Source organism: Leiobunum rupestre, chromosome 2, assembly GCF_980474605.1.
Source record: "Leiobunum rupestre chromosome 2, qqLeiRupe1.1.hap1, whole genome shotgun sequence".
Taxonomy (NCBI): domain Eukaryota; kingdom Metazoa; phylum Arthropoda; class Arachnida; order Opiliones; family Sclerosomatidae; genus Leiobunum; species Leiobunum rupestre.
In genome coordinates this window covers 52,647,750-52,659,956 of record NC_143385.1, presented here as the reverse complement: position 1 = coordinate 52,659,956, position 12,207 = coordinate 52,647,750, and the positions used below count along the sequence as shown (strand labels likewise).

The 12,207-nt window shown below is 36.6% G+C and overlaps 2 protein-coding genes across 2 annotated transcripts; one reads left to right on the top strand and one right to left on the bottom strand.

Moving 5' to 3' along the window:
* The first annotated feature begins 3,920 nt into the window (after positions 1 to 3,920).
* LOC149958358 (uncharacterized) lies at positions 3,921 to 4,394 on the top strand. The gene has a single exon (XM_090167154.1). The coding sequence runs from the start codon at positions 3,921 to 3,923 to the stop codon at positions 4,392 to 4,394; it is 474 nt and encodes a 157-aa protein (XP_090023280.1).
* A 2,016-nt stretch (positions 4,395 to 6,410) lies between these two features.
* On the bottom strand, positions 6,411 to 8,323 carry LOC149958357 (uncharacterized). The gene is made up of 2 exons (XM_090167153.1): positions 8,272 to 8,323; positions 6,411 to 6,900 (listed from the first exon to the last, which is right to left on the bottom strand). The coding sequence occupies exon 2, from the start codon at positions 6,870 to 6,872 to the stop codon at positions 6,411 to 6,413; it is 462 nt and encodes a 153-aa protein (XP_090023279.1). The 5' UTR covers positions 6,873 to 6,900; positions 8,272 to 8,323.
* Positions 8,324 to 12,207: the final 3,884 nt, after the last annotated feature.

Sequence of the window (12,207 nt, the reverse complement as noted above, 5' to 3'; positions counted from 1 at the left end):
TTCACGTGTAGCATTTACATATCCACCGGAAACGCCAAATATCATTTTTGACAACTTTCTTAATAATGATGTTACGCCCCTGAAACCTGCATTTTTGGATTCAAAAGGGTCGATTCATATGTCTTATCTCGCGTAAAAACGTTTAGACGTTTGAAGGTTGAGTGTTGTTTTTTGACGCGCGTTGGTGGAAACCAAGCTCTAGGCGACCGATAAATAATATCTCATTGTTGAGGAAAAAACAACTTTCGTCGTTTCATTGAGGATAACACAATAAGCATATGTATATTGATTTAACGAGTTGTTGGAACGCTGTGGTTATATGCCGAATTAATAATATTGATTAATTAGGCATTTTAGAATTTTCCGAATGAGACCCGAATTTTCGATAGGCCATATCTTAGCAGCCGATCGACGTAGCCGGATAACAATGGCACTTTCGAAATATGAATCGACTCTTTTTAATCCAAAAATGCAGGTTAAAAAAGTTGTCCAAAACCATATTTGGCGTTTACGGCAGTTATGGAAATGCTACACGTGAATCAAGACATAGGTATGAAAGATATTAGTAAAATATTAAAAATAAAATTGGTTTCAACTTGCTATCATTCATGAATAGCTTTTGAGATAATCGCAAATAAGTGCCATAATCCCAACGGCCGAAGACTTATTTAACAGAGTGTACCAACAGATCCAACTCTATTAGAAGCCTTTAATGAGAAGAAAACGATAACTTTGGGTTTCCTTTATTTAACATTATCACGAGATATACGCCGTTTACTGAGCTCAACAAACGATTCTATGATAGCCTGGGACCTTCTGAAAATCACTTATGAACCATCATCAAGAGCAAGGCTCGCCATGATACGGAAAACCTTATCGCGTGTAAACCAGAACCTGGGGAGAGGGTTGAATGTTTTCTCAATAGAGTTCAAGAAGCATCAACGGCTTTGGCCGAAGCAGGACCCACGGTCCCAGATAGTGAAATATCATTTCAAATGATTGGCGATTTACCTCCGGAATACAATGGAGTGGTTTTGAACGTGTATCAATGGTCCGATGTTGACTTTACAACCGCTAGGGTGAAAAGTGCCATAACAGCAGAAGCTGATCGCCTACGGATAAGAACTATAGAACAGGAATCAACGGTGGGTATCATGGCGACGCAAAATGATTGGAAAAAGAACAATGAAGGGAAATGTATAAAAAGGGAAACCATAATGTGTTATAACTGCGGGGTAAAGGCCACTTGGCGAAATATTGTAGAAGACAAAAGAAGGTGGAACCCGGACGTGACCAGAAGAAAAACGTACCCTCTAACGACAGAGTATGCTATGATGTAGCAACAATATCAACAGCTGAAGATAGCCACGTATCGGAAAATGAATGGATATGGGACTCTGGCGCTGGGATGCATCTATGCAATGAGAAATGGTGGTTACAAAACTATAATCCAACGTCACCTATAGAAATGAAGTCATATTCTGGGACATTTACGATTGTTGGAACAGGTGAAGTGGCCATAGAGCATGAAGTTGATGGGAAAACAAAAGTCATCATATTAAAGAAGGTGGGATATGCACCTCGTGGGCGAAGGAATTTAACAAGTGGATTTCAAATGGATAAAACTGGTTATCATTGGAAGGTAGGCCATACGGAAATCATAGTACAGAGCACGACCGGAGACAAGATTATGTCACTGAAAGGCACACATGGTTTATATCGTATGCAAGGAATACCGTATCACGGTGACATACCAAATACCATGACTATGGAACTAAATGCAGTTGAAAAGGTCGATCTGAAACTACGACTGTGGCATCAACGGCTAGGACACCCTGGCATATCAATGATCATTACAATGTCCAAGAACAACTGCGTTCGTGATTAACCAATGTTACAAAACCAAAACATGGTATGTGACATTTGTCAAGAAACCAAGATGACCAAGTTAGCACGACAATCTTATACAGAGATACGGACGACGAAAATGCTCCAACTTGTACACACTGACGTATGGGGTCTGTCGGCATTCAAATCAGGCTCCGGGCAAGTATATTACATTTCATTCACCGATGATCATACCCGATGGACCGAAGTAGCATTGATGAAGAATAAATGGGAGTTATTTGATAAAGTACGGGAATACATCAAAAAAATGGAATGACAATGTGGAGAAAAAGTTATCTGTTTACGAATTGATACTGTAAGAAAATGTATCAGTTTTTAAATTCCCTGGGTATACGACATCAACGCACTAATGTCTACACACCAGAGCAAAATGGTATTGCTGAGAGATATAATAGAACGTCGTTGAATACGATTAGAGCGATGTTGAAAACTTGAAAGACAGTAATTTACCAACAATTTTTTGGGTTGAGATGTTTTTCGCTTTCAATTACATTAAAAACCGATTACCACAGAAGAAACTGGGGAATATTACACCATATGAAGTGAGATATGGATACAAACCCACTGTGAAATATACCAAGAGAATCGGCAGTGTTGCGCATTACTTTGTAGCAAAGCAGACACGTATGACTAAATTTGCTGACATTGGTTATGCATTGTTAACTCGGGTATACCGAATCTGGAACCCAGAAAATGATAAAATAATCGAAACAGATAACGTAAAAGTCGATGAAAATCGTACTTATGATCATGATGACAATACCAATGGCAAGAAAACCCAAAATGATGTCCTACGTTTCGAAGATGATGATGATGATGAGGATGTTGTGAAGCCAAGTATCAAAACGAAAGTCATCCCACCGATAACACCCCCTACCTCTCCTAGACGCCAGATGATACGAGAAACACGTTAAGACGCTTGTGGAGAAAAGACCAGTTCAGGAAGAGATACTGAACTAGATCCAAAAGTGTGGAGGCGTACCGCTGTTCAGAGAGAAACAGGAAAAACAGCAGGAAAATATGACATTTATTATCGATATGGCGATATGACTACTGCTTTAAGAAGTAAACGCGAGTTACTAGAATATTGTAATGCGAACAACCAAAAAATAGACCCAGCGTTAATCGACTATTCGTCAAAGAACACATATTCAGGAATTTGCAACTTACAAACAAGCACTGAAACGGAACAAACAGAAGATGACACCTTCTCCAATCTTGAAGTATGTTTCACGAATATCGATGATCCGAAAACGTACGAAGAAGCAATACAAACAAAAGATGTTGTAAAATGGTACGAAGCCATGGATGAAGAGATCGCCACATTACGAGACAGAAATGTATACACACAAGTACCCAGACCAGAGAAAGTAAAAGTACTTGGGAATAGATGGGTTTACGTCCAAAAAAGAGGCGAAATAGGACATATTGTTCGTTATCGAGCGAGATTGGTTGCACAAGGTTACGCCCAACAACAAGGAAAAGACTACGAGGAGAGTTACTCACCAGTCGTAGACAATGTATTAGTTCGTTTCTTCCTTTATGTGTTCATGGGCATTTTGAAGTGGATGTGTCAACATATAGATATCAAATGCGCCAACTTATATGGCGACCTGGACCAAACCACCTACATGGAAGTACCAAAGGGATCCAAATGCAGTGTGGAAATTAAACAAAAGCCTGTATGGTTTACACAAATCTGGACGTTGCTGGTTCAATAAATTACATTACTAATTGAAGCAAAGTGGATTTCAAGAATTTCGGTCGTGCCACTGCGTCTATCGCTACAAATGAGACTGTGTTATCCCTATTTATGTTGATGACATCCTGGTCTTCACCCGGAACGCTGTGCTGCAATAATGAACTACGTGATGACCCTCCTGGGAAGAAAATTTTATATTCAAGATCTAGGACAAATAAAAACTTTTCTTGTTATTGATGTGGAAATAACGCCAAATGGAATCATATTATCACAAAGAAGATATACTGAACAATTGAGTCGACAATAGGACATGATACCTTGGAAACGAGTTTATGAACTCCTAAAGTTTGGAACAAACATCACAAAACAAAACCAAGATAATCAATACCTAAAGGTACCATACAGAAACATGATTGGTGGACTGTTATTCATCGCTCGGCATACACGCCCGGACATTTTATATACCGTCAATGTCCTTGCCAAATATAACAACGATTTCAACCAAGACATGAACCATTTAATTCACCTATGGAACTACGTGGTCACCACCAAAAACAAGGTGTTAGTCATGAAATACACTGAACAGCCAGAAATCGTTGCATATTGTGACGCATCATGGGCATCAGATCCAGAGACCAGGAAATCCACCTCAGGTTATCTTATCATGTGTGGTGACGCACCTCTAGCTTGGAAATCAAATTGCACTTTGTCGCAGTTAAAATTACGTTTAAGGCAAACCATGTTCGTTGTGGCGTTGCTTTTGTTATACTTAACGTTTTTGTAAATTGTCTGCATAATTTTACAGCTGCATCCCGGTTTGTCGTGTTGTTAACACTTTTTTCTATGGTTTTTTTAACTAATAAAAGGTTTTTAGAACACTACAAAAATGACATATTAACACCATTAAAATTGTTATTGAGCTCTTGTACGTGGAATGTACCTTTCAAAAAGGCATTTAAACACCTTTATAGGTGTTATTTATCTCTTTCCAAGTGAATTTACACCTTTGAAAGTCTGATTTTACACCTATAAAAGTCTGATTTTACACCTTTAAAAGTCTGATTTTACACCTTTAAAAGTGTGATTTTACTCTTTATACGAAAGTATTTACACCTCTAGAGGTGTGATTCAACTCTCATCAGGTACAATTTTTATATTTAAAGTGCGAATTTACACCTTTAAGAGTGTTATTTAATTCTTTAAAATGGCTTATTAACACCTCTAAAGGTTACTTTTAACTTCTACACGGGTGTGATTTTACTCTTGAAATGGGTGTATTAACACCTTTAAAGGTGTGATTTAAAGCTTACAAGTTGCAAAATGACTATTTAAAGGTGTGTTATTACACGGTTATTGGAAATATTTTGTGTCACAAAAAAAGAATGATAAAACAGTGTTTAAATAGTGTGGAAAAGGAGTTTTAAATCTCATTTATTACACCGTATTTTTAAGACAAAAATCTTGAAGGTGTTAATACGGGGTTTGATTTGTGTAATAAAACGCCCCTAGCAGTGTCAAATTTCGACTTATGAAAAAGTGTACAAATAGTGTTAAAACGGTTTGAATCAACACCCCAATTTCTTAGAGTGTACGGAAAGACGCTCTGTTCATCTGGGACTCCAATATGCAAATCGTGTACGACCCTCTAAAAGATTTAATAACACGCGCCTACCCAACTTGTTTAGCTCCGGGGGTCTGAATTAAAACGTAATAACTTAACTGCTTATAAATTTAAAATTGTCAAAATTATTTTAATCACTAAACAAGAGGCTGTTATAAATATAAATATTAATATAATAAGTTAAAATGCAAAATTAAAAGAGTTCAGCTTGAAATAGAGCGAAAGTAGACAATGGCCACAGTAGTCTTCCCCCTTAACGTTTAAAAACATGAATTTTTCATTTTTGAAAAAGCAGTCAATCCTCCTCCTACATGTAGGGTCTAAAATATGCCAAAAACTAAATACACGACTACAAAAAATTATATATATATATATATATATATATATACTCGGAATGTCAAGACCTTTGTGGCCTTAATGATTCTCATAGAAACGGGCGTGGACAATGATTTTGAAAAAAAAACAAACTTTTACATTCCTAGTGTATTCAAATACAATTTCCTGCTTCTACTATAGGAAGATAATATATTACGTAGTTTCAAGTTCCAGTCACAGTCGAAGAAAAGTTGGCTTAAAAATGAGGGATGAAACAATAGGAAGTGTCATACTTGTGGTTATTACGTTGCTTATGGTACTAACAAATGTTAATTTAAAGGAAAAGTCCAGGATGGGTAAAACTTGTGTAAATAAACTCAAAAATATCAATCGTAAAATTGTATCTTTTTTTAATGACGAGAAATTAATTTTTAAACGAGCGAAATTTACCCGCCAAGCGAGCTGCCATTTTCTTTCACCTTCCCTCCGCAGACCGCACGCGGAGCAAGCGTGCGCAGGGAACAGAGGGCTGTTATAGCGCGAACAGCGCGTGATTAAAGTCCTAAAACGTCACCGCGAAACAAAATGGCAGCTCACTTGGCGGGTAAATTTGGCTCGTTTAAAAATTAATTTCTCGTCATTAATAAAAGATACAATTTTACGACTGATATTTTTGAGTTTATTTACACATGATCTTTCAAGTAAATCCAAATCTTACCTAACCTGAACTTTTCCTTTAAGGTAGATTAGATAATGGTTACGCACCTTACCCAAAATAAACCATTTCTCCCTGGAAAATTACTTTTAGTTAACAGAATACGCAAAATATCAGATACCTTATTTCTTTATTTCGGAAAAATACATTTAGTTTATGACAATTACTTTGGTATCTGAACCTTGATCTTTGCTCACACGGCCAATTATCTCAAATGCATGGAAGTTTGAGGGGTGTTCACCGTGTTCATGGTCGTCTTCGTCATTTGGGAAGTTGTAGTAGTAGTTTGAGGGGTGTTCACCGTGTTCATGGTCGTTGCTTGCATGGTCATCTTCGTCGTTTGGGGAGTGGTCGTAGTTGTATATGTACTTCCGGTCATCGTTAGTAGGATAGTGATGGTCATCTTCTTCATCTTCACTCTCATTGTGCTCTTCATCTTCGAATATGTCCTGGTCAGTTGTGATTTCACTGCTGTCTCCTCTTAAGCCATCTCCTAACTCGTTTAATCCACCGCCACTTCCGAAATTGTCTCCTAATCCACTCTGAGGTGCCCCGTCCAAGTTGAGTACCATGCAGGACAAAACAAGAGCCAACGCTAAAACTAACTTCATCTTGAGTTTTGTCTTCCAATGTATTGTCCTTTTATTTGAAAAAGAAAATGTCGCCAATATTTAAAAAGAATACATTCTTTTGAGTCGAAAATAAGACTTTGTCGCAACCATTACTACAAATTAAAAATCGATTTCAATAATCACACCGGAATGTGAAATAATACCAAAATTTCGATAGTGGTTTGCGAAATTATAACGACAATTCGAGATTTGTTTGTGTAATTATACAACAAATTCGAGAGTGGTTTGTGAAATTATACCGAAAATTCAACATTTATTTGTTAAATTATATCAAAAATTCGATATTTATTTGATAAATTAAACCAAATATTCCAGAGTGGTTTGGGAAATTATACCGAAAATTCGAGAATGGCTTGGGAAATTATACCGAAAATTCTAGTTGTTTGGGAAATTATATCGAAAATTCCAGAGTGATTTGGGAAAAATCAAGATATTATAAAGTTGTATACAGAAAATTGGAGGTTTATTTTGTAAAATTCTTTGACGATTATTTAGTGGCCAGACATAAAAAAACCCACTGTTAATAAAATTTTCGAAATTTTGATATCAGTTTCATGGTTACCAAAACGTTAGTTTGTCTAAGAAAGTATGAAATAGTGATAAATAATTGAGAAGATGCCAAAAAAGTGACTAATAGCAAAGATAATATAAACTAGTGAAGGAATGTTGCGCGTAAAAAGATAAAAAAACCACTAGATTGATTAAAATTGTTACACTATTTATTTTAGAGTAATAAACTTAAACTTAAATTACCATGAACTCAACAAGAGTAGTCAAAGCTGTAATGATTTTAATTAGGAATTTTTAGGAAAATATTACTGTGCATTATTTTCCAGATTGACCATTCATTTTTTTCCACTGTTTTCATACTATTTATCACTTGGATTTGTCCACCTCGACACACTGATCAGTTGGAATATCAGACCCCCAAAAATAGTTGAATCTGGGTTAAAGGTTTGGACAATTGCAATTTTTGCGTATGGGAATAATAGGATTTTGAATCTCAAAGTGATTTAAGAAATCAGAAACTGATTTTGGGATTTCAGGATTTTTGTGTTGATTTAGATTTTTTTTACGCTGATTTAGAGATTTTGGAATTGATTTTTTCCCACATTTCGGGATATTCAAGTTTATTTCACGATATTTCTAAAATAATTTTTATCGCGGGTGTGCGGGATTTTTACGAATTACATCGAATCTGTGCCATAAAATCCCCGAAAATCATAGAAATAAAAACTTTTGAAAATAAAATACCAAATTTGTTGTGGCCACAAAAATCTCGAGAACCTGGCGGGAAAATCATATCCTAACAAAATCTTAAATCAATTTTAAAATCTTAAAATTAGTTACTATTTCCCAAAGAATATGAACTCCATACTCGCCCGAGTGTTCTGAAAGAGGGAGTATTTGGTGTTCCTTGTAAGCGTACACTAGCTTTTATAAGAGTCTTGGAGCAGATGGACCCGAATACAACTGCAACTGGGCCGACCTATTCTGTTGTCAGCGAAGCTTGATTTATTTTACAATTTGAAGTGTTGAATTATGTCGTACCAGGATCGTCTTTGTATCACTTTTTATTTTAAAAAGTGATTAATTTCATGATTGTGTACTCTGTTTAAATTATACAACCTTCAAATCTTTTCACGCTACGTGGAGTAATTTTACAACCAGGGCTGGGCATAAGACACTAGTCACGGCATTTGACTACTAAAATAAATGCTCGGAATACTAAAATTAATCGAAATAAATAATGGCGAATATGGCGTATCAAAAATTCATCATTCATCAATCCCATTTTATTTTAAAAAAATCACATCATGTTACTCAAGTGATAATAAACTCCTATTTTAATTCTGTCGGGTAAAGCAAAATGCTGGCTGTCCTTCTTGTTTTTATACCTCCATTTTTACACCCACTAGTCAGTGACTACTAAAATAAATTAAGATAGGAGGCTCACTAGTGAGGCTGACTATTAAAACAAATATCCTTATGTCCAACCCTGTTTACAACTAAAAATTACTCGAGCTAATTTCGATTAATATTAAAATTATTTAAAGTTTATGAAAGAAATAAGAGAAATGGTATTTAATATTGAATGATACTTAAAGGAACCATGTAGATCGTTTTAGACTTTCTGATAGCTGACGCCGTGATAGAACTTGGCGCTGTGCGTCGTTCCCAGAAAAGGTGACTTATTAGAAATTTCGTATGTTGCTTGTTTACATTTCAGCAAAGGTAGGAAAAGAGACAATAAAAATAGGTCAAGGGTTAAAATTGCGCGAAATGAAGCAAAATCGGGATCTCTTTATAAAGAGGTCCTCGTTCCAGGACCATAACCAGCCGCCAAAACCCTGGGCGATCAAATTTCTTGGAATAGTTATCGTCACCAAGCTCCGACCTTGAAGGTCAGAGTTCGTCCAGGGCCAGTTTGGGACAATATATCCGGTACAATTTCGACCTCTTTCGAAGAAGACCGTTTTACAAAAGGATGGGAGGGAATCTTCGGTAACATTCTTTTAGCTCTATTTCTCAGAAGGTGGCCGACTTTCCAATTTACTCTTAAAGGGAATAGAGCATGGTTAATTTTTACAATACAATTTCAGTTAATCAATTATATAGTTAATTTGATTTCAAGAACGCAAAGTTTTTAAATACAAATAAGAAAGCGTTAATAAACAAAAACAAACACACTTGTTTTGTATCTTTTTAACAGGCTTAGCGGAGAGATTCTGCGTCAGCTCAATGATTGCAGCGGGAAAATGCAGATTGACGATGGACACCAACAGCTAAAGTTTGTTTAAGTTTTAACCTTTAAAAGAGTGTTTTAATGTTTTGAATATAAGAAAATAGGAACTTTGCCATAGTTGTAAGTATGAGTGCAAAATTCAGAGGTACGAAAAGGTTTTGTTCTGAAATCGAAATCTTTTTGGCCTTGGTACGAGAATTTCATTATCAAGACGTGGCAACGCTGCTATAGAGGTGTGGCTTTTTTCTGGTGTTTCACTCTGGAAAGATAACGTTCTTGGCCTGTGGTTGTGACTGATTATTTCTGTTTGAATATCTTCCATTTCAATTCTCAGATACGGCAACCAATTTTCAACTTTCGAGGAATGGTGTATATCATGTTTGCAATTGAATTTCAGTCTCATCTCTAATGATATTCCCTCTACAATGATGGTGAAACTTGAAGTACTTTTATGTCGATTGAGTCCAATGCTCCAACTTCGATTTCGTGTGTCATGCAGGTTCCTTAGTGTCTGAATTGCGTTCTACTCATTTGTCAGTGTTCAAAAAATACCACTTTTTTCTAATATTGTGAACACACTGGTAAATAGTGGTAAATTTCGGTAAATAACGATAAATATGCTAAATATTGCTTTATATGGTATGTAACATGTGAAGATCTCACTCCATAAATGTTGCTTTAAGTTTTCAATATTATACTGTAAATAAATCATAAAAATATATTATTTACCACTTTTCCCATTTTATACTAGGACGTTATCAAAATTTTGAATTAGGATGAAAACAATCGGTGATAAGTTACTTACTTTCATCCTGAGGGTGGGCGGTGGCTACTCTTTAACATAGGATGGTAAATTATATATAAAAAGATAGGAAATCACATGGCCTCAACAGCTTTTGTATTGGTTTGCCCACCCGGGTATCCTGAGGGTGGGCGGTGGCCACTCTTTAACATAGGATGGTAAATCATATATCAAATGATAGGAAATCACATGGCCTCAACAGTTTTTGTATTAGTTTGCCTACCTGTGTCTACTAAGGGTGTATGGGTTTGCCCACTCGAATACACTGATGTGGAACTAGTATTACGGCCTGGGCCGACTTGTTAAGTTTTAGTTTCATAATTGCCGTTGTTTCGGCCTCTCTAAGTCTCAGCTAAGGAGTGTGGAGTTAGTAGTTAGAACGTTTGTAAATAACTTACTTAAACAATTACAATGCCTAAGCAGTCTGTGATTTGGGACTATTTTGAGCAACCTTCAAAAGAAAAATCCGAGTGTATGTACTGTAAGAAACAACTTTCGGTAAAGCATGCGTCACATAAAAATATCTGGGATTATCTAAAACGGGTACATCCATCTACATGTATGCACAACAAAGACAGAAAACATCAAAGCGCAGAAAGATAAAGAACGAGTGGACACGCAGAAGTCTTTATATGATTTATTTAGAGTAATGGGATCGAGATCATCGAGTTCGAATGAAACGGCGGCTTCGGCAACTACTTTTTCAACAAATGCCAGGAGAGAAGGTTCTGAAGCCTCGGTAGTAATAGAAAATGTCATTGAAATTGAGGAATTGGACCCCTTCTCCAACGCCATCTGCTTTCTCAGACAGTGGTTCAAGAAGTTTTAAGACGGGGCCGCTTGATTTGTATTTAGGAAACCCGAGACAAATTCCGCATGTTGATCGATTATTAATGTAATGTTTGGCTGATGCATGTCTACCAGGTTTGGGTCCACTTGCGCAGTTTTCATTTGCGCAGTTTCCATTTGCGCACTTCCCACTTCCGCAGTTTTCGTTTGTGCACGTTCCCAATTGCGCGTTTCCCATTTGCGGAATTGCTATTTGCGCAGCTCCCCATTTGCGCGCTTTTTCCCAATTGCGCAGTTTCCCGCTTGCGCGGTTTTCTCGTTTGCGCAGTTTCCCGTTTGCGCGATTTTCCTGTTGGGCAGATTTGTTATTTGAACGGTTTTCCCATTTGCGGGGATTTTTATGACTGAAATATTCACTATTAATCCTTTTTCCTAGAAAAAGGGTTATTTCTGGCAGGTAAATTTTAAAATTACCTTGTTTACCATCCAGCTGCGCTGCTAGTGTTTGTTTAATGTCCGGTTGGGCTGTAAATACCAAAAAAATTAAGTTTTTCTTAGTTAAAATAGCATTCGTTGAATTAGTCTCTTGGGAAAATATATATAGTCCAACAGCGACTCGAAGTTTCTCGGCCTTTAGGCTAAGATCATAGTGTAGTAACTGTTTCCTGACAGTTCCAGCTTTAAGGACGATTTTAATGATGGCCATACCTCTTAAACAATTGTAGGCGGCACAATAAAAACGATACAATGAAAAATAAACAGGAATTAAAAAATGTTTTAATTTCAGATAAAAATGCTGCTAATACCTTAGCACCCCTTTTAAAATGTCTTCTGTCGTAGGACAATATATACGTCCTCTGTAGTAGAACACCTATATGAAAACGGTGCCTACGCGCGTGCGGCGCGCCCGGCTCACCTAACCGTTGCGCGCTTCGCGCGCTAGCTTTGATATAACTACCGCTATATAAAAACTATTT

Excerpts from the sequence above, each read along its gene's own strand:
- LOC149958358 (XM_090167154.1), top strand. The coding sequence starts at position 3,921 with ATGATACCTTGGAAACGAGTTTATGAACTCCTAAAGTTTGGAACAAAC.
- LOC149958357 (XM_090167153.1), bottom strand. The coding sequence starts at position 6,872 with ATGAAGTTAGTTTTAGCGTTGGCTCTTGTTTTGTCCTGCATGGTACTC.